The 27,402-nt window shown below is 37.3% G+C and overlaps 2 protein-coding genes across 4 annotated transcripts; one reads left to right on the forward strand and one right to left on the reverse strand.

Annotated features, from left to right (window-relative positions):
• Positions 1-4,580: 4,580 nt before the first annotated feature.
• dnajc12 (DnaJ (Hsp40) homolog, subfamily C, member 12) lies at positions 4,581-17,517 on the reverse strand. Of its 3 annotated transcripts, none has more exons than XM_088635520.1 (6): positions 17,383-17,517; positions 13,376-13,453; positions 10,376-10,454; positions 7,500-7,636; positions 5,943-6,105; positions 4,581-5,395 (listed from the first exon to the last, which is right to left on the reverse strand). In XM_088635520.1, the coding sequence occupies exons 1-6, from the start codon at positions 17,434-17,436 to the stop codon at positions 5,310-5,312; spliced, it is 597 nt and encodes a 198-aa protein (XP_088491646.1). In that variant the 5' UTR covers positions 17,437-17,517; the 3' UTR covers positions 4,581-5,309. The 3 variants fall into 3 exon arrangements, with proteins under 3 accessions (XP_088491646.1, XP_088491645.1, XP_088491648.1); XM_088635519.1 differs by having other exon boundaries at positions 7,500-7,639; XM_088635522.1 differs by lacking the exon at positions 17,383-17,517 and adding an exon at positions 13,543-14,209 and having other exon boundaries at positions 7,500-7,639.
• Positions 14,543-26,407, forward strand: sirt1 (sirtuin 1). The gene is made up of 9 exons (XM_088635518.1): positions 14,543-14,909; positions 15,724-15,843; positions 16,116-16,354; positions 16,925-17,077; positions 17,403-17,550; positions 18,870-18,949; positions 19,137-19,323; positions 21,817-22,383; positions 23,946-26,407. Exons 1-9 carry the CDS (start codon positions 14,543-14,545, stop codon positions 24,245-24,247), a joined length of 2,163 nt encoding a protein of 720 aa, XP_088491644.1. The 3' UTR covers positions 24,248-26,407.
• The last annotated feature ends 995 nt before the right edge of the window (positions 26,408-27,402 follow it).

The following is a 27,402-nucleotide window of genomic DNA, read 5'->3' on the forward strand; positions in this document are numbered from 1 at the left end:
ATAATCTCATCAGAAATGAAATGGCTTTACAATAGTTCTTTTTATACCTGTTATGCTAAGACATCCATTTAGAAATCATTTGTAAGTACTTTAAATCTGAGAAATTTATTTCTATCATTTAATAATATTGTCATAAACACTTGTAAAATATATAGAAAACAAGTGCAATGATCAGATCTTGGATAATCTTAAAATGCAAAATAACAGTGAAACCTGCTGTGGAAAGGTTATCAACTCTTCCTCTGACATTTTCAATTATTACAATCTTCTAGTATTAACACTGCCAGCCAGTGTTGAATGGCTATTAGTGTTTATTATACAAACTGTCTGCATTCATTTTTTACTTCTCTAAATGAATAAATTAGTTGAATTCAATTCTAAACAGACGTTTGCAAATTCAGATTTATAAAATTGGAACTTTTTCTTTGTATTATCCTTCCCAGAATGGAACTATACTACTGTGATTGCTAATGATTATGTTAACAAAATTATGTTATTTAACCATGGTGTGAATATTTCACTGTTTGTAGCCTTTAAGGGCTATTTGACAATGTCTAACTGTGTCTAACCACACACATTTTTTTATCCATTCCTATGATATCTTTAAAGAACACTGTTGTGTTCTGTTCTGCCTTCTTGCCTTGAACCAGTTCAATAAAAGTGCTTCTAAAAAAGAATGTTTGAGTCTAGTCTAGAGAAGATGACTCTCTGATATCCTTAGGGATAGAGATCCAGAGCTTTAGGACATAGCAGAAGGCCCTGTCACCCATAGTGTAGACAGCTTGGGGGACAGACAGGAGACTAGAAGAGCAAAGGTTGAGATGTGGGGAGTAGGACGATAGCAACAGGTAGGTGCTGAGGTGCCAAGCCATGCAGTCTTACAGGTGAGCACCAGGATTTTGAAATCAACAAGAAACCCACAGGAAGCCAGTGCAAGGACTCCAGGATAGGAGTAATGTAATCCCTTGCACTAGACCTGGTCAGGATTCTGGACATACTGTAGTTTGTTCAATGTGGATTTAGTAGTAGGGCTTTACGGTAGGCAAAAAGAGAAAAAATGAAAAGTGTTGACCAGCTTTTCAGCAACAGTTAGCAACAACATAAGACATAGTTTGGCAATATTTCTAAGGAGGAAGAATGATATTTTGACAATGTGTTGCAAATGTGGTCAAACGTCAACCCTGGATTAAATATCACCCCCAAGTTCAATTTAGACTGAAGCTCAAGTACTGTACATCATCTAGAGATAGTGTTACTGCATTGGCTTTAGATAGTTGATGGGGCATGCCAAGAAGCATAACTTGAGACTTGACTAAGTAATTCAAACTTCATCAGTGTTAGCAAGATACTGAACAGTCTTGTGTTCAGTAGTATATAATTTCTTAAATGAAATTATTATAATGCCTGTGATTGGCTGGTGTACCCCCACCTAGCGCCCGCTGCTTTACCCGGACAGACTCTGGCTCCCCTGTGACCCCGTATTAAATAAAGTGGTTAGAAAATGAATGGAATCGTTATAAAGCATTACTTGGTGCTGGGAATTAATCTGAATGACACTAATACTAAGAAATAACAGCAATTTCAAGATTACTTTCATGTTTTCAATCATGGAATATCAAAAGGAAGCTATGAACATATTTTTAAATCTCGTGTGCCTCAGTATTCATCACATCAAGAGATCAGCTGAACTCCTCTGTCCCATCTCCTTTGAAACGTTTTCCCCAGAACACTGACAGTTTTTATAGATATCTTTAAAGTCCTCCAATACTTTTCTTATGTAAGACAGTTTTTAAAAAGACCTTCACTTTCAATGACATTTTCAAAAGATGAATCACTTCTTTTTGGTTGGATGAACAGAGCTACATATCAATGTACAAAAATAAGAACAGCGATTCCAAAAAAGCCCTCTAAGGAAAAAACAGTACAGTTTATACTGCATTGGCTTTCTTTTTATGATCTAATGAAAAACAAATCGGCTTTACAGAACTGCACATAAAAATTATATACTTTTAAACATAAAATCTTAGGATTGTGTGTTAGACAATACAGAGTTAAAAGCTTTATGGGAAAAATAAAGTAAGAAAAGGAACAGAGATTATTCTGTATTAAATATCACAGAATGGTGAAGGGGTTAAAAGACAAAAGCTAGTTAAAGCTGTTGAAGCTGTTCAAACAGAACAAAAGGAATGATTCAGATAGACCCAGTTTTCTCAAAAGGCAAAAGAATATAAGAACATAAGAATGAATACAAATGAGAAGAGGACATTCGGCCAATCTATATTGTTTGGTAAATCAGTAGCGAATTGATCGATGGATCTCACCCAGCCCTTTTTCTTGAAAGAAGTCAGGTTATCAGCTCTAGCACAATGTCTACATAGCTTGTCCCATACTCCCACAACCCTTTGGGTAAAGAAGTGCTTCCTGTTCATGGTTTTTTCCACATACAGTAGATAAAGTATGCACTTCTACATAAACTCTACTTCTAAACTCTGGTTCATTTTTCACTGTTAAACTTTATAACAGCTGTGAAGTCGAATAAAAAACAGATGTATATGAAAGATTACTTTAACGAGTCTTAGTTGAATAAAAAAAATGCAACGGTCTGACATCCACTTGGATGTTCCAGAGATACAAAAAGCAATAACATTTAGGCTTTGCACATCTCTGCAATCACATAAAAGGCACTTTTTAATATGGGCTCTGCATCATTCTGATGTCACATTATCAGATATGAAATCACATTCATCTGCCAGTCTCTCGGACTTCAGGAAATTAAAGGGTCTGTGTGACTATGAGTAATCTGCACCTGCTTGCATCATTAGGTCTAATTTCAGTGGGTTTTCTTCCTCTTCAGCAGATCAAAGTGCTTTTTTAATTATTAAGGCTTTTAAAAATGGCAATATATTTTCTTTTAAAAACTATCTGCATTTGCATATCACAATACCTTGCTTCCCAAAATGTTGAAAGAGCGAATATGGGGCCTTTACCCAGTAATATGGAAATGTCATTTATAATCCTACACTCCTGTGACTAAAAGCAGAAGATAACATTTCTAGTGCTGCTTAAAGGATATGCGTCTGTAAGGTTCTTATCTGTTGAGCCAGCACTAGGGCATGAAACAGGAGGTTAGCAGTGTGCAAGACATTTAAATATCAAAAGCATAAACAAAGGTTTTTTGAATGCTTGCATGAGACTACACATCAAGCTTCTCATGAGGTGAATTTACTCAGAATGTTTTTTCAGTGTGATAAAAGTTCTTAAATGAAAGATTTTCACAGTGTAGTTGTGAACACTAACTTGCAGTGTGAGAAAACCCAATTTGCTCTAGTTTGACTGAATGTCAACCAGTTTCCAGGGAAAGTATCGTCCAAAGCACAGAGGCTTAAAAATTGGTTGTATTCTAAATGACAAATTCACTGTCCTTCTCTGTACTCTTCTTCTTGTGCAGCTAAATGCAAGCAAATATTCTAGATTTCAGAGCAATGACACTTACTGTAGTTTTGGAATTTTGCATTCGGTTTTCACTGCATATCCAAGTGTTGTGATAAGAATTTTTCACTTGTGAGTAAACATACACATCTAGGTTCTTTCTTTATGTGGACTGTTCTGTTCTGCCTTCTTGCTTTTAATATTTACATTATTTGCCTACATGTACAGTAGTAATGTTTCATTTTGTGTATTATTCTGGGTTTTGTAACCCTGTCCAGCCCAACACATGCAATCTTGACAAGCTCGCCGATATTATCAGAGTTCTTTATGCACATAAGAAAGACTAATGGTTCCAATACATATCCTTACAGAACTCCATAATGCACCTCACTCCAGAATAAAACAGTTATCTTATCTCTATGAAGTTCACGGTTTTCTTTTCAATAACCGGTTCCCCACCTAAAAGCATGTTCTACGTTGTATTTCGATATGCTCTGAAGAGTAAACTGTGACATTAACCGACTTCACATCATTTATTTGTTAAGAACAACTGTATGCGTAAAGCCATCCCTGACCATATCCATCCATTCATGCTTTAACTGCACTATCCAGTACAGGGTCGCAGCGGAGCCGGAGTCTATCCCAGCCAGCAACAGGTGCAAGGGAGGATACGCCCTGGACAAGACAATAGTCCACAGACACACACTCACACCAGGACCAATTTTCCCAGAAGCCAATTAACCTACCAGTATGTCTTTGGACTGTGGGAAGAAACTGGAGTACCAGGAAGAAACCCACAGGAACACACAGAGAATATACAAACTCCACATAGACGCTGGGAGGCAGCAATGCAAAGCATTGAGCCGCCCTAGCTGAGCATAAAAATATGATAAATCGGCTAAAGTATGGCTGTTTGGTGTAACAGATTGAGACACACATGAATTTATGTATCAGAACAATTCAACTCAGATGGGCACTCCGACTGGATGGCTCATGCCACTAGTGGGCCTGGACCTGTCAGTACTGGACACATACTCCTCCTCTGGTCAGGCCTGTGTAGTTCGAGCACGAACTGCAGCCATCACCAGAGAGCCAAGTCTGAAATCACTCATGTGTTTTTATATTTTGAACAGATAAATGAACCACTAGTGTTTTCAGTAAATACATTTATTGTATTGAAATGTCCACCCAATGTTACTAAAATGTCACATTTTGCAACAAAGACCAATACAAAATCTTAATCAAATATATAATAATATGAAGATATGATAATACTTTAAGATTAAAAAACTAGTACATACTGTAGGCATCTCTACTCATAGATATTCATATAACAACAAACAACATTAATAATACACAAAACACAGTCATCAATGCATAACAGGGGATTAATCAGCCTCATACAATCAAAAATAACTGATTACCAATAAGTAAAGATATAATTCATATGCATTTATGGGCCATAATGTTTTTATCAAAAGGATCAAACTCAATAAATACCCAAAAGACAAAATTAAAACTAAATGATTTGCACGACCTTTTCAGTGAAAACACATACAGATGCGGAATAATGTACTGGATATATTATTTTCCGTAATAATAACATCTCTAGATTTACCTTAAAATCTTTGGCATTTCCAGAAGGTTGGCTAGGGTAGTCCTAGCTCACTACTACTACTGATAATACATTACTGCAGTCACAAGTGATCAGGAAATGGACTTATCACATTGGTTTTTGTGCAGCATCTATGCATTCGTCTATTCTTACACTGTAAGACTATTTACAGAGACAACAGAACTGTGAAACATTAAAACCAAGGCAAAGACGGATGTTGACAACTCAACTCTAACAAGACATCTCCATGAAGCATGATGTGGATTTAGATCTCATAATTTCGGAATTTCCTCAGAAGATCAGATGGAGTATCAGCTGACCAGCGAAAACGCAAGTGCCAGTAGTTCTCATCTGAAACCGAACATCAAATAGGTTATATTCCTAATATTACAGAGTCCAAAATAAACCTGCAAAACTACTTTGGCTTCAAAAGACAGAAAATGTTCTCATCCAAATCGTAAATCATAAAAATTCCTCTCAGCTTCTAATTCTATCTTAGCTTGTTTATTAAACTTTTATGGACAGTACTTCTATATTGGTTCATAAAAAAAGAACATTTAAAGAATTTCTTAAATCTTGTTTTAAAGATTTCTCAAGGCTGTTGAGCCAATCGCTCAATTTCTTCGAGGTTGAATAATTAAAAACATCATATATAGGCCAATAACATAAGAATAGAAATGAAAATCTGGCATATCCAATCCAGCTGTGCTGCAAGCTATTGTGCTGTATTTCCATTAAAAAAATGCTCATTTGTCATTAGGATTTATATCGCATTCATTACTAAAAAGCTATTCAAGGCCAATGTAAACATTATAATAGAGAAAGGATATGCTGAAACGAATGGGGAGTTTCTGCATTCATAAAGAATGTGCCTGAGGGTTCGACACACACTACTCACTTGGGGATGTTGGTGTGTTAGGAGACTGTACTCCCTCATTACCCGGGGTCTTGTCTTCTGCCTTCCCCACGTGCCAGGCCTGCTCACCACACCCGAGAGCAGCTTTCTCTTCCGGGCCCTCCAGCATGGGCTCCTTCTTGGTCTTCACTGCCCAGTGCATTGACTAGAACCCAAGTGCATCATACAAACCAATCACATGCATGAACCGCTTATTTTCACTTCATGCTCTCGTGTGTGCTCAGCATGGTGCTTTGGTACTGATTTTCGAGGACTGTACTACTGTATGGGCACTTCTATCAGAGAAAACAAGATACAAAGTTCTCATTTACATAAGATGCATTTTAAAATTTTAGACTTTGTGAGCTGTAACAACATTAAGCATCTCCCTCCTTTTCAATTGTTTGTAAATGTTCAAACAAAGGGAGCTTGCTCACCATTTCTACTTATTTAATTGGAGAAATATTTACAGCTGGACGTGTACATCTTCCTTCTGGCAATCATCATTCCTCAACCAGAACGGATAGTGACATGGATATAATAGAATAAAACAATAAGAACATCCATAATAGAATTCGAACTGGAAGCAACATGTTACTTGCTTCTCAGTATTTTGAAGCACCTTTTATCTGATATTTTTAAATATGAGAAAATTCGTTTTTAAAGCTGATGCTGATGGCTTCAACAGGCAACGAGAGTACGAAGGATTCATCAAAACATTATAATGAAAATTTGCATTTCTGCTCATGTGAAAATTCTCTTCACATTATTAAAATCCAAGTACCTGGTTTACAATTATTCATTCTTTCTGAAGAACCATCAGTCATTGCTTGACTGGATCAACATATGTATGAAATCCATTAACTGCAACACACATAGAATAGCTTACGTTTAACTACACAAAAGATCTGGAAATTATTTAAAAAGGGGATGCTTTGTAGACTGTATAATTCTTCTCTCATCAAAAGAGAGATGTACACCTCCTCTTACACTATGCAGACAAGCAATATTAATCATTATGATACTGAATGACTCATATTAGAGTACGATGGTAACGGTAATTAAGATGTGGGTTCTTTCTCAAAATTAATAACAACAACACAGATAGGGTCAGTGCTTACATAATTTGCCTTTGCCTGGACTACAGTGTAAACTAGTAGGATTATGAAATCTGGTGATCAGTGATGAAAGATTCTGCAATTAATTACATTTGTTTGTGAACTATTTGCACTTAATCTACAATAACCAATAACCCTGTTATTGTGAATTGGTCAGGACACTGAGTGGAGACGTTTGGTGGTTAATGACAATCAAAAGACAGAATTGTGTTGTTCTAAGTTTTGAAAAGACTATGATGTTTTTAAAATAAATGCAAACGAAAAGGGGCTTGGAATAGGATGAATGAGCACTCAATACATGTTAAGAGAAGTGTCTGCTAAACAAGTGTAAATAAATTATATTTATTAAGGATAAATTAAAAGAATCCCTTCCATCAGATTTGGAGTGTTTAGCCTGTATGTTCTGACCCGCATTTTGAAAAACTGGTATGTTAGTACTCACAGTTTTGACAGAGTCGCTGAGGGCTTCCCAGTCATGGAAGGGGACTGTGATTCTGCTGCGTCGCCAAAAGTCATAACGGGCCCTACTGTCTTCATTAGTCAGGACTTCTTTGGCTTCCTGCAGCTTTTGAAAGTTTTCTACTAAAAAGAGACAAAGACAATAACATACAAACATAATGTTGGTCCACAACTGCACCAAGACATTGACCATATTGACAATATATTTACACTCAAACCCCAGGAAAGAAGTTTTTATTGCCCTACCTTTTTAGTCCCTTGGTATTGGCAGCCATTTTGAAAAGTAATTCTTAGCAAGTTGTTTCAAACTTGGTGTTAAGTTGCATCAAAGTACACGTTCTCAAATTTATTTTACAGGTCAATATGTGTGCAACACTGCGAACATGAGAATATGCAAAAATGTTGTCTTTTCTTTTTAGTAAAAGCAATATTTGTATCGATGCTGAGTAAAATATATTCACAGACCACTATACAGACAGACTCTGGGTTGCAAACAACCCATTACCCATTACCCAAACATTTTAAGCACAAGGCATCATAGGCATCATACAAAACAGATAAGAATGTTGAAATGTTCAACTGTCCATTGTAACCTCTAAAAAAACTTTTTCTTCAGGGCCCTTTATATCCAAGCATCTATTTCCTGACATTTCTAAAACATAAAACCCTGTCAAATTTAAATGTGAACTGGCACTTTTTTGACAGACTTTTTTTTGCCCCCACTTTTGTTTTGACTGCAAGTTACAAATTCTAACAGGACTATTGCTTATTCCAGAGGAATAGTGTTTTAAATGTGTTTTAAACAAGGAGATGATTAAAAGAAATAGAGGAAAGTAATTTTACAATAAGTAGGAGTTTAGAAAGGCCCATACACTTAACTTCATATTATTGTAAATTACCTGACAGTCAGTCTGGTAGCTTTACCAAACTGAAGTTCACCTATTAAGAATGTATTATATCATGTACAGTACATACTTAATGCATTTATTGCATATTTGTGAAACTTTATAATATGCAGTTTTGCTAAACAATATGCAAAAACAATTTCTTATTGAATTCAGCAGCAAGGTACAATCTTGATAATATTGCCCACAGTGATGCTCTGTCGAGGTGCTGTCTGAGAAAGAGATGTGAATTAATTACTTAAGGGTCATTAGATGGCACCATCAGAAAAGGGTGCTTTTGTTCTAGTGCAATTATGACAATTTTCAAATATAAGACTCAAATATTTCACTGACAAGGTTGCTATGTTTAATGAGAAAAAATGGAGTGCCTTTGAAACAGAAACAGCCACTTTATTAAAAATATTATACTAAAATGTCCCTTCACATATTCCAATTTTCATGTGATGAGCTGTAAGAAACACAATAAGACAGTTAATAAGGAACATGAGACATTGGGCTTTGCTGATAATCACAATTACAATAATTGGTTTTACTCTAGTTGTAATGATAGTTTTGTTTCAGTTAGATTAACTGCTCTTCCCTTCACATAATAGCTTCCAATAAATTTTTTGACAGCCAATTTATTACCTTAAACTGTTATGAAAATCTATCATGAGATTGCGTGGTAACACTGTGGTATCAGGACTCATGTGTTTTAAATGTTATATAGTATAATGTTTCTCTTAAAACACCTAGGATTGTAAATGTAAAAAACACAAAAATACCATAAATACAAATCAGGATTTAACACTTGCTTCTGCATTTCCTATTCCTTGGAGCCTCAACATGTACGGTATGATTCCTTAAGATGTTCCTTCCCTGCATCATAAATTACAATACTGTGGCATCTAGAAGCTCCATTAGTTGTCTTATGTACAGGAATTTACCAAGGGCTTGCAGACATAACACCTTCAACAATGTTATATTGGTTTAACTAACAAAATAAAAATTAAACTGCAACCTTCAGGGATCCTGTGCCATGCATGCTACTTGGAAAAAACACACCACATATCTTTAAATAATGCAGAACCGAAACAAGATTTAAGATTTATCAATGTATTAAAAACATCAACAGGATAAAAGGTATTATTCTGTTATGGATAAATGTAGAAGCTTGTTCTTTGTTTTAAAGGAAGAGGTTTGCAAAGGTAAAATTAAAATGATATTGTTCAGTATGGTCATAAGAAAAACAGTCCTCAAAGAGCTCCAATGACAGGTGGACTATTCGTTTTAAACAAAATTATTATTCAAGCATTTTCCCAGACAATTGGCTGCAATTACAGCCATTTTCCCTTCACTGTATGTTTGGCATCAATGGCTCCCTTAGTCATGGCTGTCACTCACATCACATTTGTCAGGGCTCATCTCCCATCAAGTAAGGAATGAGTACCAAATCCTGAAGGTAATGAATTTCACATCTAGATGACTGTACCCTGTACCCTAGGCCAGATCTTGAATAACACACACTTCCTGTACCCTGGAACATACTGTGGAGATGCACAACAAGAGAGCTGAGCCCAGTGAAGGGAACAATAGATGCTGTAAGAGAAATCAGCTAACCAAATAACTGCAAAAATAATAAATCACAGTAAAGAACTTCAGATCTACAGAATTAGTCTACATCAGTAGTGGACATTGCAGCTTCATTGACAATAGGAAAGGAAGAGGTCAGTTTTACAGCATCTGTTTCAAGGGTTAAGGCTTGCATTTCAATCCCAGCTAGGGCAGTCTGGGACTGCAGTTCTGAGGCAGGATCAAAAGTTAATTTCAACTGCAAAGAAGGAGATGTAAAAGTGAAAATATAAATATTCATACTAAATGTGAACACATTTACTTGTCACAGTTTTAAATGTAATTCAGTTACACTGCTTAGTGCATGTTAACATTGCAGAAAACACAGTAGAAGAGTAAATACCTGCTTTGGGATTTTCCGGATGCTTGTCTGGGTGACATGCTAGAGCTCTGACTTTGAACTCAGCCAAGATCTGTTCCACCTAGAAAAGAAAAAAAAATCATTAATGTTCCTTTGACAGAAATGTAAATCATATAAAAACAACAAAAATGTTTTTTTTTTTTATTTTAAACTTATCTGGATGGCTTTACTGATTCATGCAGCGATTGTCAGTTTTGTGCACTGCTGTTTACACAGTTGGAGGACTAATTCACACTGCAGTTTAACAGTACAACTGGATATCTTCCAGTATTCTGACAAACGTAGGGATATTTAACATTGTTCCAGTAAAAAAAACAGATTTCTGGTAAAATGTAACATGTAACGAATGTAACGTGAAGATTTCACTATTGTCACTCTTTGCTCCATGTCTTGACTAAGCTTGCTTTCTTCTTGTCCTATGAAACTAATAAATAGCTATAAATATTTTTATTTCATTTTATGCAACTGGTTTAACTGAGACATTTCCTAACAAAATGTATAATCTTAAGTCAGTTTTGCAATTCCGATTACAATACCTTGGGAAGAATCAATTGGTCCTGTTTTGGCAACGCAGCTAAAAAAATACCATATTTGTGCTTCTTTACAAATTGGAGTTCACGTGCAACATCTATGCATAAAAGGTATGACATCAAACCAGAGACACAAGTAAACACGTCAGTTTGCGTCCTTCTAGCTCCTCTCATACATGCAATCTACTTCCTTTCTTGTCTCGGAGTCTTATCAGAAATGTTTTCCATTGATTTGCACCTGAAAGGATTATCTATGAGAAAACTGCTTGCTTTGAAGAAGAGTGGAAACAAGCACTCTGGTGAATCTAAACGGAGAACAATCTTCATTGTGTGCAAAGCCAACGTTGTTCACGTCATATCTGCAAAATGCTTGAATGGTCTTGAATTATATAATTTGTATGCATACCCATAAAGGGTGGAAAATGGTGTTTATTTCGCTGGTGATATGCAAATTAGAGAACTCTAATGACATTATCACACTTTTTCCTGCCTATGTTACATAAGGTTTGAAGAAGCGGCAGTGACCTTGAGTTAATGAAAGAAATCCAGGGAACCATGAGCAGAATGTGTTTTGTTGAACGTCAACAGACATGAAATGACGTTAAGAGCTGAACAGCCCCCAGTTTTCTCAGATTGGAGTTCTGCATAGGTGTCAGGGAAGCTGATCTGCAAGTGCCCAGAACATAGATGGGTTTGGTAGACTGAAAAATCCACACATATTGTGATGAGACAGACTATGGTTTAGGGCACCTTAAGGCTGCTGTTTGTGTGGCGTGAGCAGAGTACAGTAGATGCTGAGGAGTGCTGTTCAAACTCAATAAATACCCAAAAGACAAAATTAAAACTAAATGATTTGCATGACCTTTTCAGTGAAAACACATATGGATGCGGAATAATGTACTGAATATATTATTTTCCGTACTAATAACATCTCTAGATTTACTTAAGATCTTTGGCATTTCCAGAAGGTTGCCTAGGGTAGTCCTAGCTCACTACTACTACTGATAATACATTCCATTTCCTGATCACTTGTGACTGCAGTACTTATCACATTGGTTTTTGTGCAGCATCTATGCATTGGTCTATTCTTACACTGTAAGACTATTCACAGAGACAAAGAAACTGTGGGTGCTACATCTGTAATCACAAGCCGATAGCTGAAAGGCTTGGTGAAAGTGCTGATAGACAGCTGTGTGGGACATCTTCAATCATGCAGAAGCTGCACACCAGCTGCACTCTGAACATTCAAGCTGGTGTGCAGAACACCACTCCAGGTCTCAGAATGGGACCTTAATCGATTGACAAGGATGACTGGGCATTTAATTCACCACTGCTGACATTGTGACTTCCCATTTGTCTGTTTTGCTGTGGAGGGAGGGAGGTTAGATACAGTAAATATCTTGGCAAATGAACTCTTGTAGTCTGGACAGCTGTTGTTTGGGTCTTCACAGGTTAGCTGATCATCAAAAATTTGTGGATCTCAATGTATTTTATCGTTTAATTTACAGAGTTATTTTACACTGAAATATGTAGTGTGTGACAGCATGTAGTGCGTGAAGACATTAGCAAGGACATTTATATCATCTCACCCTAACAGCCAGTAATCAATACTAACAGAGTGTAGTTAAATATAAATAATTACTTTCACTTCTATTTTTAATTAACAACATGGATTAAAATTAATCATGGGCAAAACATCCCCAGTAAGACTTTCTTAGTTTTTTTTTCTCTCCAGAAATAAGCAAACAGTGAAACTGTGTACTCCAATGTAACTTTTGTCGTTTTAAAACATCAATTTCAGGAATCCCAAAGCTTGAGCAGATCACCAATACATCATCATAAATAATATTACAATAAAACGGCAGCATTACCCAAGAAACCTATAACAATGGCAGGGTTGTTCATTCTTTTCTGTTCCATGTAAATGATACTTAGACAAAGAAGGCGTATTTTAGAATATTTTCAACAAGTACCAATTAAAACAGGTACAATCGCTTGCAAAAGTCTACACTTCCACTTACTGCCATCTATCAAAATAACTAAACATCTTCTCCACTTCCTGTTAGTTTACAATACAATGACACAAACATTGGTTTTCCATTGAAGGGATTTAAAGAAAAACAACGGGTGCTATTTCGATGCACATCGTATATCCTTCACAGCGATGGATATCTTCAATAACACAATGAAGGTTATCTATTAAAAAAAGAAGTGTCTCTCTCCTTTATCCAATTGCTACAGTACCACCAGAAAAAAGAAGTGAAGAAAACAAAAAAAAAATTAAACATCTACACAGATGTTTAGTGTTTAAATTAGTTTCTCTATCGCCATTCAATAAACTTTTAAACTGAAGATGGGTCTGCAAAATGGCAACGTTAGTAGAAGTTACTGACTTAAAACAGGGAAAGCAGTAATCCAATTCAACACTAAATTCAGCTGATTTAAAGCTTACCGAAGACAGTTCATCGCATCCAAGCAAACCGTAGTAGTCTTCCAGATCTTCAGGTTTGCAGTTCAAAATCGCGTCCATCTGAAGACAGGTATAGTTTACCAACACTAATCAAGATATGCGTAGTTCAGTACCAATTGCTTCAAATATGAGCAATGAAACAACTTTACCTTAAACCTGCTAAATGTAGCCTATCTTATGACTCAGAAAATAAAAAAAAAATCATTCCAGTTCTTTCACGCAACGGTCAGCTGATGCTTTTGAGCATTTTGATCCAGAGTTTATTGGACCAGCGACGGTGGGAGGAGAAAATACACACTGAAGGGGCTTTGACTTACATTACACAATGCAATTTGGGATATGTAGTCGAGATGTCCAGTACATCTCCTGCGTTGTATCTAGAACCTGTTAGTATTTCTATTATCCCGCTTCGTAAATGTTATAAGTTAGGTCTTTTAGTTTACATTCCGCATATCAGGCAAAAGTACCGTAGAGTGTGATTCAAAATATCGCATCTAGCAATCACTGTTTAACACCCAAAGGTATGTTTTAGAGCCGATATCAGTGCACAAAACCCTTTATAGCACCTGTCATCATCTAACCGAAAAAGATTAAGCAATAAGCAACGTCCTTTATCATAATTAAATGTGATATGCATCTTTAATTCAAGAAATATCATCAGAGACACAGTCATCCCTGCTTTCCATACTTGCTCGCCTCCGAGCCTATAAAATAACGGAAGCCATTTGCCAACAACGCCTGTGCCTTTCAGGCAGATACATGACGCTTAAACTTAAATTTGGTTTGATGGCCGAGATGAATCATAGAATAAAGTCGCAATGGTTTTTAGTATGATGGATTATAGAGAGACGTATAGACAGAGAAAAGTCTTGTGATGAAGCAAGGCATTATCCGTTAGATACAGCCACGGTACTACATTCTTTGTCAGCCCCGAAGGCGCCTGCGCAGTCGCGTCGTTCCGCCCCTGGCTCCACTCTAGTCACATGACATCGTTTGTTGTGGTTGACGTCATCGGCTGATAGCGGTGTCGCGTGGGCCACCGCTGGAAGAGATCGAGTCACGTGGTCCGTTTAAATCTCCCATCAGCTGTCGTGCACGGAAGATTTCTATGGTCGAGTCTGAGCGGCGAGGAGCCCGAGTAAGCTAAAGATGGCGGACGGAGAGAATATCCTCCTAAACTCCAGCGCCAGTGGCTTCGAAACAGATGAACCTCTGCCTAAAAAGCCGAAGGTGGGATTGGCGGTTAGTTACGGGGATAAGGCCGCTCAGATCGATCAGGAGAGTGGGATCGGGGCCGGCGAGACTGGGGCGGCGGCTGCGGTAGCACCAGCAGCTGCAGCGGTGTCGGCGGCGGCGGCGACGACACAGCGGCCGGGGTTGGAGGAGGTGGTGACGGTGGGACAGGCCTCGGCTGCACCAGGAGGAGACAATGGGCTTCTGGGCTTGGAGCTGCAGGAGGGGCTGGGGGAGGAGGGAGAGAATGATCCGGTCGGCGGTTCTGCTGCAGAGCGACCAGGTACGGAGTTCTCCGCGATCGCTGCTCACTCCTGTCTGGTCCGCTTGAATTAACGTGGACAGTCTAATACAGTCTGTAGAACTTTTCACAACTCTACCGGTGGATAAAAATTACATAATAAAAAAAGTGCAACATAAATGCAGTGCAAGGGTAACCATTCTGCACCAAGCGTACCTATTTACCCGCCATGAACAAAAACCTCCGAAAACTTAAAATTCTGCATAGTCTATATTGAAAATACTTTTAATATAATATTCGTGATTTAAAATTGAGAGTAAAATTTGACGTAGCATTTCTCGTGTATAACTTCAAGGATTAATATAGGGCCATGTATTTCTGAAGTGGGCATTGCAGTTTTGTACAGAAAATGAACTAATGCAATGATCAGAACGTGCACATATCAAGAGTATGGCAAAAAGGTTTTCTTACGATTTACTTGCAGGAAAGTACCAGTGCGTCTGGGTTGCATAGTATAAGGTTATTAAAGTAATTCAAGAACGGTTTATATAGATGCTGGATTCTTTACCGAATAATCGTGATTTCCTCATACAATTTCACATCGAATTATACCCGTCTACTTGGCGCTTTATTATAAACTGTACAATCAATTAAAAAAAACACCAGAATCAGTCACACCTCTTTCCTGTGCATATATAATTTGTAAAAACAAATCTGCAGATTTCCTTGTCAGTCTTTCAATTTTTCAGACATGGCGTTGAAGATGTTTCCATTATTTTGTGATTAACTGATTTGTAAAAACTCAGGTCAAGACAGAGCCGTGATTCAGTTTTCTTACTTTTGTTTTTGCTGACAGAGTGCACTGATCTCAATGATGAGATTCTGCCCAATGGATTCCATTCCTACGATTGCGATGACGATGATGACAGATCTTCGCACGCAAGTTCTAGTGACTGGACGCCTCAGCCCCAGATAGGTATGGCTTTTAAAATAGTAATAAACAGTTGTGTCAGTAACGCAGACATTGTAGTTTTATTCAGAAGACAAGAGTTTGTGTATGGGTTTTAAATTTCATTCTTGCAGACACAAAAATGACAGTTGCATTTAATTTTTTTTTTGAATATGAGATTCCAGTTGAAGTATTGCTGAAGTGGAAGACTGCTTTTGGAAATTAATTTAATAGGTTTAAGAGATATTAAGATTGTGTCAACTGAAAAATTGATTTAAGTCAAATATGTTTTGTTTCAGGCTCCTACAGTTTTATTCAGCAGCACATTATGAGAGAAACAGACCCTCGAACGATTTTAAAAGACCTTCTCCCAGAAACTGTTCTTCCTCCTGATCTGGATGATATGACACTGTGGCAAATAATAATCAACATATCAGAGCCTCCAAAAAGAAAGAAACGCAAAGACATCAACACCATGGAAGATGTGGTCAGGTTACTGCAAGAATGTAAAAAGATTATAGTTTTGACCGGAGCTGGGGTATGTAATTCTTAGAAATGTCACTGAAGAAATACTAGAAAGGCTGTGTTTGTCTTAAGAGCTACAGCGGAGTACATAGTTTCAAAAATAATGTAGACATACCTGTATAGCACATAGCAAATTCAGGCAAATGTTACTGGAAAAGCATATTGTGTAAAGCTTTTTATAATCCTATATGCCTCTCAGTAACTCTTAATATCACACGGACTTACTCCAAAACCTACATCATGAGCTTAAAATGGTGCACTGTATTAGGATTGTTGGATGTTAAATAACTAAAAGCTAAGCAGAAATTCTTTGTAGCTGGGAGCTGAATCTCCTCCTTCATTGAATTTAATGGAATAATAAGAGGAAATGCTGTAATTGGGGAAAAAATGAGAAAATTATTGTATGTGCAGAAGGAGCGGACGCCAACAGGATTTTTCCTTCTAATGGAATCTTGAGGGTGTTTTCAGTAAACCTAGATATATCTTTCTTTAACATCATTACATAGGTCTTTTGAAATAAGTAATTTAGTGTTGGATTTTATGAAATGCGAAAAGAGCTGTAAACATTTCTTTCTGACTGCAGGTCTCGGTGTCCTGTGGAATACCTGACTTTAGATCCCGTGATGGCATTTACGCGCGGCTTGCGATTGACTTCCCCGATCTTCCTGATCCTCAGGCGATGTTTGACATAGAGTACTTCAGGAGAGATCCGCGACCCTTCTTTAAATTTGCCAAGGTTTGTTCATTTAAATGTAAGAGCGCCTTGCCTATGTCACAGATCGCTGCCGTCATTATTAAACATGCCAGAGTGACTGTGACTTGTGTTATGAATAAATATTTTACATCCAAAGCATTTTTTGCTTACTTTTTTGGGAAATTGCATATTAACATGTTCATGCACCAAAATCACTACATTTTGAACAGGAGATGATTAAAAGTATAAGAAGAAATGGTCTCCATTTTTGGGGTGTGTAAAATGTTCTAAAATTATTTGAAACATCTTACATTCTCTATCAAGGGCGGAGTTTTTGTGTTACTTACAGTGTGTTCTGCTCTCTCAGGAGATCTATCCAGGACAGTTCCAGCCGTCGCCATGTCATAAGTTCATTGCAATGTTGGATAAGCAGGGGAAGCTTCTTCGAAACTATACTCAGAATATCGACACACTGGAGCAAGTGGCTGGAGTACAAAGGATCATACAATGTCATGGTTAGTTTACCATCCGTGATGCGTTTAATACATTTAAAATACAAGTCATGAAAGTTTTCAGATAGTAAAGAAACCTATAAGACAGAGTTGCAGTGTCCCCTGAAGGTTTTGGGGCCGCGAGGTCTAAACTAGGATTTTTACCATGAACTCGCATAATAATTTATTATGCAAAGGTCCAAATGAAAACCAAACAAACAATTAGTTGCTGAAGTTACCAAAAGATAGGGAGCAGAATAATGGAGACTGCACTACATGACGTGTGTGAAAGTAAACCTTTCATCAGCACCAGGAAAAGGAAAGACAGAGTATAAATTGGTCTCAAGTGTAAAGGTGAATCACAAGAGTTTAGTAACTGCCTTATGAACAGGTGAGACAAAGATCAACCTTTACCAAAAGTGACGGAAAGGTAAAATTGTGGATAAAGAAAGGAACTGCAGATGTTTCAAAGAACACCATCTCATTTGGGAAGCAGGGCAGAGGTATTGACAAGCTACAGGATATTATTGCTTTGGAACTAGCTCGTTCATCTTTATTAACATGAACATTATTAACGATTAATAGTGGCAGAAGTAGCAAAAAATTCTGATGATTATAGGAACATTTTGTCTGATTATGTGGACATTCTTCCATACATATTGAGAAGCAATTCAGTATACAGCAAGACAATGACTCAGGCCATATGGCCAATCAATTGATCATGTATTTCACATGCTGAAAAACCAATTGAAGTCTTGCTATCAAGAACAGGCAGTGGTTGCAGCAAAGACTTGGCAAGGAATCTCAAAGGATTATACAAAGTTTGGCGAGTATAATGGGTCTCAGACTTCATGTAGTTATTGCCTTTAAGGGATATGCATCCAAATACTGTTGGCCACTTAAAACCACTGAATTGTTTTTGTTTTAACTTGAATATTGTTTGAAATGACCCAATAAGACATATAAAAAATGTTTTAACTTTGCTGTCCTAATACTTTTGAAAGGCAATGTAGTAATAATTAGCTTATTTCCAGAATGTCTGTCTGGATGACATTCTAGAGCTCTGACTTTAAACTTGGCCAAGAGTTTCAAGTTAATAGTATTATAAGGAACTGTAGGTCCATGCATAATGTTAAGGAGAAAACTACTTCATATGCTGTCAATTCAGAAAACAACTGCATTCAATGAATTGTACCAGAGGCAATAAATAGTGCTATAGAATGTTGATTCTTTGAAAGAAAATAATCCAGATATATACCAGATGTTTTCTGATTGCCATTAAACTGTTTTATATCCGCTTAATAATTAACAGTGCATTAACATGGCTTTTAATTTTGTTACAGGGTCTTTTGCAACAGCGTCTTGTTTAATCTGTAAATACAAAGTTGACTGTGAAGCTATTAGAGAAGACATTTTTAATCAGGTATGGTTTGAATATACATTTGTGGTGCAGTAAGGATGCATTTTAAAATTACAACAAAGTTATTAGTGTAATTATAATTTTCAGTTGTTGCTAATGGATTAATAGTCATATTTCTTTGGCCATGGTGGTTTTAATGTAAATGTTACAAAATCTCTGGAATCCCAACTTTTTTTCCTTATGCTCCTAGGTTGTACCTCATTGCCCCAAGTGTCCACCTGATTTTCCTCTTGCCATCATGAAACCAGACATAGTTTTCTTTGGAGAGAACTTACCAGAACAGTTTCACAGAGGCATGAAACATGACAAAGATGAAGTGGACTTGCTGATTGTCATTGGATCTTCACTGAAAGTGCGACCAGTGGCTCTTATTCCAAGTACGTTACTAAAGCAGTTCTAATACTACATTGCTTTGCTGGAAAATAATACTTTTGAAGGCTTCTAAGGCAATCCCAGTCTCACGCAATACTTAAGTAAAGCAGTGTGGCAGTAAGAAGAACAGTAGCAGTTTGGAGTAAAGGACACAAAGTAGCAAATCAAAAGAAATAAAGACGGTAAAAAAATAGAGGGAGGCCAGCATGAATTGTTCAAAATCCCCATTTTGCCATACTGAATTGTATTTTCACTACAATGAGAGACCTGGAGTTAATTGGCTAAACAATTTACATTGTACCCATTTCTGCTATAGGCTGTACAGTGGATATAAAAAGTTTACACACCCTTATTCAAATTACAGGTTTTTGTGATGTAAAGCCAGAAATGAAGAAAAATCATGTCAGACATTTTTCCATCTTTAATTGTGTTTTGCAACCACAAGAGAAAAACAATTATTACGAAAAATAATTGAAAATAATTCCTCTTCATCTTCAGCTTTCTGACAGAGGTCAGCAGGTGTTGTGCCAAAATATCTTGATATTTGGAGCTAGTCATTATCCCATCTATCTTGACTAGAGCCCCTGTCCCAACTGAAGAGAAGCAGCCCCAAAGCATGATGCTGCCACCACCATGCTCCACAGTAGGTATGGTGTTCTTTGGATGATGATGTCTTTGTGCCAAACATATCTTTTAGAATTAAGCCCACAAAGTTCAACCTTTGTCTTTGTCAACCTTAAAACATTTTCCCATATGGTTTGGGGTGATTGAATGTATTTTTTTGCAAAATTTGGATGGGCTTGGATGTTCTTTTTTGTAAGAAATGGCTTCCGTCTTGCCATCCTACCCCATAGCCCAGACGTGCAGAATACTCCCATATTGTGGGAGATTGTTGTCACATGCAAGAAGTGACCAGTACCTGCCAGAAATTCCTACAGCTCCTTTAATGTTGCTGTAGGCCTCTTGGTAGCCTCCCTGATACGTTTTCTCCTTGTCCTGTTATCAACTTTGGAGGGTGACTCTTGGCAATGTCCCTGTGGTGCCACATTTTCTCCACTTATTGATGATAGTCTTCACAGTGCTCCATGGTACATCCAATGCCTTTGTGGACTATGGCTATCCCAGTAGGATGCAACCACGAAAGTTTCAAGGAAATCCTACAGGAACAGCTGATTTTGATTTGGGGTTGATCAGAATCACTTTCATTGATGGCAGGTGTGTGCTACGTACCTTTGGACATGATTTGAATGCGATTGGTTAACTCTGAACCCAGCTACAGCCCCTTATAAAAGGGTGTGCACACTTATGCAACCAGGGTGTTGTAGATGTTTACATTTCAATTATTTTTCCTGATAATTATCTATTTGTTGGTTACAAGGTCACATTAGAGATGGAAAAATGTCTGACATGATTTATCTTGATTTCTGGCTCTTCATCACAAAAACCTGCAATTTCAATAAGGGTGTGTAGACTTTTTATATCCACTGTATATCAGTCTGAATTGAAAGAATAAAATGACAATCAGACAGTTGTCGTGGTAAATGCAGAAATGTTAGCATCTCAGATTTGAATTGTAGTATTTTAATGAGAACACTTAATTAGCCAAACAGATATCAAATGGCTGTAACGTGTTCTACAGGCCTCACATTGACAACCAAGAAGAAATGGCAGCCAGACAGTTTGATTTACACAGGCACACCACTTTCACATACATTAATCCTAGAAGTCTGCATTAGAATTTTGAATTTTAAAGTTATTTAGAAAGTGTTCATGTACAAACATGAAAAAAAAAACTTTGAAATTTCAATTCCATTGGTGTGACAAAGGCACAAGCAGGTCAGGCTGCCATCTTGCTGGATGCAAGACCCTGATTTTCATCACCCATTTAATGACTTCTCTGTTGTCAGTGTATCTGTCTAGTACGAAGCTGGTCATCTGCCCAGTCTTCAAACACAAGCATTTGTGGAAGTGTGAAAAAAACTTTATAGTTACTAGAGGATTCCATGCCTTGGAAAACACCTATTTTCTTTTCCCTGTTCCACTTTTCAAACTTTTACCCAAAGGTTAAATTTTAATTTCAGTGTTTTGATGGGGCCCATACCATTTGTTGAGTTATGCTATTGGGATTTTCAAAAAACACAGATTTTCTAACCTTTTTCCCTGCTAAGGTCCCTGAGGTCTTGTGAAGTTGACACATTTCATGCTCATGTATGCTCGTTCTTTACAACCTATTTATAATGACCATTTCTACAGGAAAGTGGAAAAAGTAATTAAAGAATTATATTTTTACCCTGCTGTCATTGCTAAGTAATGGCTCATTTTGCTTTTGAAGTTTTTACACATCAGTTCCCAGTAAGTCTGTGAATTAAACTCTTTTAAAGGTAAAGTGAACACGGTATTCATTGAAAGAATCTTTAACAGAGACCCTCATTCTACTCCATATTTATAGTGTTGGCTTTATGGTTATTTCATTACCAATTTTTGCTTGTGTTATACAGGCTCAATTCCTCATGAAGTGCCTCAGATTCTGATCAACAGAGAACAGCTGCCCCATCTGAACTTTGATGTGGAATTGCTTGGAGACTGTGATGTTATCGTTAATGAACTATGCCATAGGCTAGGTGGAGACTATGAACAACTGTGCTACAACCCTTTAAGACTTTCAGAGATTACAGAGAAACCCCCAAGGCCACAGAGGGAGTCTGAGCTACAGTTCTGCGACCTGCCACCCACCCCCCTCGAGCTCACTGAAGACTCTGGTTCCTGGGAACAGACAAGCGAGCCCACCCACAACTCTGTGGGAACTTTGGAAGAATTGACTGGAGATCGGTTATCGAACAAAGGAGAGCCTACCTCTGAGCTTGCAGTGGACAACGGGATGGAAAACTCCTCAAAAAGCAGGACTGGGTCTTCTGGGGACAGTGGAAAAACTGAACCGAATGAGTTGCAGACGTCAAAGACTGAAGATGCCCCTGGATTGGGAGAGAAAAATGCAGATGTAGAAATTCGCAAAAGATACTGGATGAGCAGATTTGGCAGAGAGCCAGTCAGCAAACGCCTCGACAGTAAGTCCAACCTCAATCAGCATAATATAGCGAACATTAAACCGACTGTCTTTTAGTGTATTGTCTGCTATATAATTAAAAATGCATTTATTTATAGTAACTCGAGAAGTAATGGCTTCAGTGGTTGATTTATCTTTTGGATAGTTTTGTTAAATTAACTTTACTGAGACCCTTAATGATATTTAATAAGTTGAGGAAAAACTCAAATATCTTTTTGTTCTTTGAAGGGAATCCAGATTCTCTGCTTCCCTCCAGTTTCACATTAATTGAGCTGCTGAAAAAGAAGAATTTTAGAGCTTATGTCTCTAAGCCTAAAACCAGGGCTAACAAGTATGTTGAGCGACTGCAATTGATGTGTGACTGCTTTCACTTTGACTGTGGCTGCTATGATTTAATCAATGGAAAGTCACCATCAAAAACTGAGTTTGGAATTCAACAACAAAATAAAAAACGGTATGATTAGAATCACCAGGAAAGTAGTTGATTAGTATTGGCTTCATAATAGGGTTTTAAAAGCAATCTTTTTGTTAATCAGTCACACTCCATCACAATACAATTCAAAAGCATTTATGAACACCCTAAAACGATTTTGTCTTGTATCCTTCAAACAACTTGAGAACTTTCAGCTATCCAGCAATGTTGTCAAAGCTGATGTCTAGCCACATCCTGAATGATGCCAGGTTCAAATCCTTGGGTTGATTAACTATTGAGAACCAAGAGCTAGATGGGTTGAATGGCTTCCTCTAATTTAGAACTGTTAGAATATAACACTTGTTACTTTACCTGCAAGTGTTAATCTTATTGAGTTGTGAAACATTTGTAATCAATTGTAAAGAATCTGGAGCCAAATGCAATACTGATTCTTATATATTTCACATACCGTATATGAACTCGATGCATAACTTCCAGAATCCAGTAATATATACACATCTTGATGATAAAATTCATTTTCTAATGACTGCTGTATTTTGCGCAGTTCAAAATTGTAGCATTTTGTACATTGGGGAAAAAGGATATGGAATTATCATGAGAAATACAAATCCAATTTCTCATGTATTTTAGAGTAAATGGACTAAAATTCTGACATGTAAAACAATTAAAGGGATCTTGATGTTTGTGGAGGTTGCACAAAGGAAACGGTGTCAGAAAAAAGGCGTTAAAGGAATAATTATTTGAGTTTAGCACTTGCGCTTGCTCACTGTAGTTTTTGGAGTCAGGAATAGGCACCACGTCACAGTCATACAAGGTTGCATGAGCAGTCTTGAACAGTCGATGAGCACAGGTCATAAAAGAATGTTAACTTATCCAGATTAATCGGTCAGTTAATCCAATAAAGTCATAGTTGAGCTACAGTGAAAATCGGTTCATACAGGCTCTGTAGGATCAAAGTTCCTGACCGCTGATCCAGGAAAGTCCCACTGGTGAGCACGGTTCAGCATGGTTATCTGGAAGACTATTCAAAGCATTTTCGGCCCGAAGCGTTTTTTTAAACCCACCAAACTGCATCAAATCTATGCCGGTGCAACAATGTCATTAACTTTCATTCTTCTGTCCTGCGTTAGATTCACAATACCTGTTCCAGGCACCAAATCACTACATTTTCCAAGGAGCAGAAGTCTACTCCAATTCCGAAGATGAGTCTTCGAGTTCCTGTGGAAGTCACAGCGAGGAGTCATACTGCAGCCCAGGAGAGATGGGGGAGGACGACAGCGATGGTGAAGAGCTCTATGGCCGATTAGAAGAGGCCGAGGATGGAGAAGACTGTTTGAGGAGCAATGGAGAACAGCTAGAAAAGCAAACCAATGACCGGGAAATCCTGAAAGACAGTATAGCTGAGGATGTTACAAATATGACACCGATGTGATAAAATCCAGCGCCTGCTTTTAACTGCTACCTGTCCACCAGCGTTGGTAGTCTTTACTATGAAAGTGTACTTCATTGCTTTCAGACAGCCTTAGGAGAAAAATAACCTAAAACAGAGCTGTCGTGAACCTTTTGTTTGGGGGATGGCAACTTCATCAGGGGGCATTTTTTTTTTCCTCAAGCATTTAGATTCATAGACTGTAGCCAGTCTAGGTCTCACATTAGGTCACCATTCATGTTTTTTTTTTGTCAGCATGGTACAACACATTAAATTGTTTTAGTTTTTTTGCACTTTCATAGTTTCGTTTCATCTCCCCTGTAAGATTGTAAACATGCCGCTAGATAGGGAATGGCAAGCATTTGCTTTCAGATCTCTTCCGCTAACGAACACATAGCAGCTAAATCAAAAACAAAACAAAGCCATGTCATTGGCAGCAGGATGAAAAAGGGAATGGCAACAGTAGACCAAAGAACAGGGTTTTTCCATACCAGAAAAAAAGATGAACTATACATTTTCATTAAATCTTAATGTCGCTTCTGGTCTTTTGAATTTCTAAATATGTCAACAGAAACACTGGCATTTTTTTCTAAAGACTTTGGCAGCTACTTTTTATGGTAAATATACTAGTATTGTTATTTTTGTATTTTGTGATACTCTAAGGCATACTCAGCAAGAGTAGGTGACTGGTTTAAAAAACTGTCTTTGAAAATATAGCACTTGCAGTATGTAGACATTTTACGCCTTATATGGATTTACAGAATAAGCTGACACTGTGTCACTGATTACTGTGTCCGGGTTTTCCTTTAAAAACAAACAAATTCCTGTGGAAATGCAGTAATGGAATGTTTCTCCAAAGTGTCAATAACACCTTTTGGATGTGGACTTAATTAGCATAGCTAATAACGTGACTTGTAACGTGTTTTGGAAACATGTGCCTGCTTTCTTATCTTTTAATATAACATTGGTGGCTGTAAAGTTGTGCTTAAGGATGGCCGTCACTGTGGCATAAGCTCACCTTAATGTTAAAATACACCTTTCCATAAAGCATTTACACTGCCAAAATGTAAATTATGCAAGCTTTTTTTTCTCCCACATATTAGTGAGGTTCTTTAAGGATTAACATTGTGAAACGTTTTACAAGGATCCTGTAGCTGCAGTGCTACGCAGATTCACAAATTCTCCAATTTTGTCTTTGGAACAGCAGACGAGCACAGAACAGATGTGATTGTGGTAGTGTGGCATAGACTGGAAATGCAGATTTGCAATTGGGCATCCAGGGGGAGACATGCATCATAAGAATCAGACCTCATAACCATTTGTTTATGATCCAGCATGTGCATTGACCCATATTCAACGATCAGCACATTTGCCAAATACAAAAAATAGCCTCTCATATAAGAGCATAAACATCACTTATATTAGCCTTCTTTAAGAAATCATGGTACTTTCAACATTTGTATTAAGAAATGCATGTATGGACACACTAGAATCAACCCCTTTTTCTGTTTTACATTGTGTAATTTATTTTATTTTATTCCTTTAGGCAACACTAACATCCATGCTCAGTTGCCAGTTACAGTTTTGGGGTTATACAAGTTTTTTTTAGTCCAGGAGTTCCCATTTGTTTCCTTTTGCTGCATTGAAAAAGCCATCTTTCCATTTCTGACATGCATGAGGCTACAAGTCACTTAGGTTCAAGAACCTATTGAAATCACAGTCTGGTTTTAAGTTATTTTTTACAAAGAGACTTTCTTTATTGCTACTTTGTACTGTATATATGTTTTACATAATCTACTGGTGTAGATTTTATAGATACCAACTAGTTAGTGTGACTTCAACTTCTCTGCAAAATGTTTAAAATACAGGAGTAACATTTTCTATTGTTCTGTTATTTTTTATGTACGGTTTCAGAAATGGCATGGCAAGAAAAGCCCCTTTTCCAGCAAGTTTATAAAATGCATAAATTCTATTCTGCCTTTCTCTCGCTCTGTTCTGTCATGCTTATCGTTTATGATTTGTCAATGAGTTTTATACAGGTTAAGAGCAACTTGTTCTAAAGCCCATCTTGAGTTATACATTTCTTATTTTATGTAAACCAGTATAAAGCAGAAGACATATTTGAATTTGAAATATAATGCAATAAAGTGTCTTGACATATAAGCTTTGATGTCTTCAGTATTCTTTTGCAGGATGGCATTGCAGATGTTAAGTCTTTCCTTACCAACCTAGATATTCTCCTGTTTTTAGACTATCATCTTTATGATACTGTAAATTCACAGAAGTAAACTAAGCTTGGGTTGTCGGTTCTGTCAGAAGTGTAGGATTCGTGGAGATGACCATCCCTTTGTCTTTAGAATATTTCTCTTTAATTATTATCCTATCACACAAGCCCTCCTAAACCTGCTCTTTAGGATCCCAAAGTCTTCTATGTTACAGTATATTCCAAATGACCAATTGGTGAATTGGTAGGTTGAGCTTGATTGTTAACCTCAGAGAAATGGTCAATTTAGAGTGTCCTCCTGATAATGAAATATTTCACTTTTCTGTGAACAGAATAATGGAAGACAACTTTCAATTTAAACTAGAGAACTCAGTTCAAATTGTATAAGTCAGCTGAAACTGGAACATCATAGACAGTGGAAGATCTGAATAAACAAAACTCCTCAGTTAAGTGGGAAATGGAACAATGAGGATTATAGGGTCTTATAGGGTCAGGTTTGGGCAGCTTGGTTTTTCTTACACACATGGTGCCCAAGTATATTCCTCCCAGGTCAAAATCCTGCAGGTTGTGTCAGACTCTACAAATCCATCCATCCATTTTCTAACCACTTTATCCAATACAGGGTCACTGGGGAGCCAGCACCAATACCTGCAAGCAATAGGCACAGTCTGGACAAGATGCCAGTTCATCACAGGGTACACAATCACAGCAGGGCCAATTTTCCCAAAAGCCAAACTGACCTATTTTCAAGGTAGAATACAAACCAGCTGATGGTCTGACTTTCAAAAGCAGGACATTTTTGGATGGCCAGAATTTGTTTATTCTCTTTTAATTACCATCAACACAGGGCAAAGCACATTATCCCAGGTTTATTTAAGAAGGAGAAAACCCCCTCCTTAACAATATACACATTATGGAGAAATCAATTACAAAA

The sequence above is a fragment of the Lepisosteus platostomus genome, chromosome 6 (genome assembly GCF_059453375.1).
Source record: "Lepisosteus platostomus isolate fLepPlt1 chromosome 6, fLepPlt1.hap1, whole genome shotgun sequence".
Lineage (NCBI taxonomy): Eukaryota > Metazoa > Chordata > Actinopteri > Semionotiformes > Lepisosteidae > Lepisosteus > Lepisosteus platostomus.

What these genes read in the sequence shown, in the direction of transcription:
- dnajc12 (XM_088635519.1), bottom strand. Translation starts at nt 17,436, where the DNA reads ATGGCGACGGCTGGAACTGTCCTGGATAGATCTCCTGAGAGAGCAGAA. An exon ending in GATGCGATGAACTGTCTTCG is followed by an intron (nt 10,455 to 13,375) that starts GTAAGCTTTAAA and finishes TTTCTTTTCTAG; the next exon opens with GTGGAACAGATCTTGGCTGA. An exon ending in TCAGCGACTCTGTCAAAACT is followed by an intron (nt 6,106 to 7,499) that starts GTGAGTACTAAC and finishes CTTGGGTTCTAG; the next exon opens with TCAATGCACTGGGCAGTGAA.
- sirt1 (XM_088635518.1), top strand. Translation starts at nt 14,543, where the DNA reads ATGGCGGACGGAGAGAATATCCTCCTAAACTCCAGCGCCAGTGGCTTC. An exon ending in TAGTTTTGACCGGAGCTGGG is followed by an intron (nt 16,355 to 16,924) that starts GTATGTAATTCT and finishes TTCTGACTGCAG; the next exon opens with GTCTCGGTGTCCTGTGGAAT. An exon ending in AGTCAGCAAACGCCTCGACA is followed by an intron (nt 22,384 to 23,945) that starts GTAAGTCCAACC and finishes GTCCTGCGTTAG; the next exon opens with ATTCACAATACCTGTTCCAG.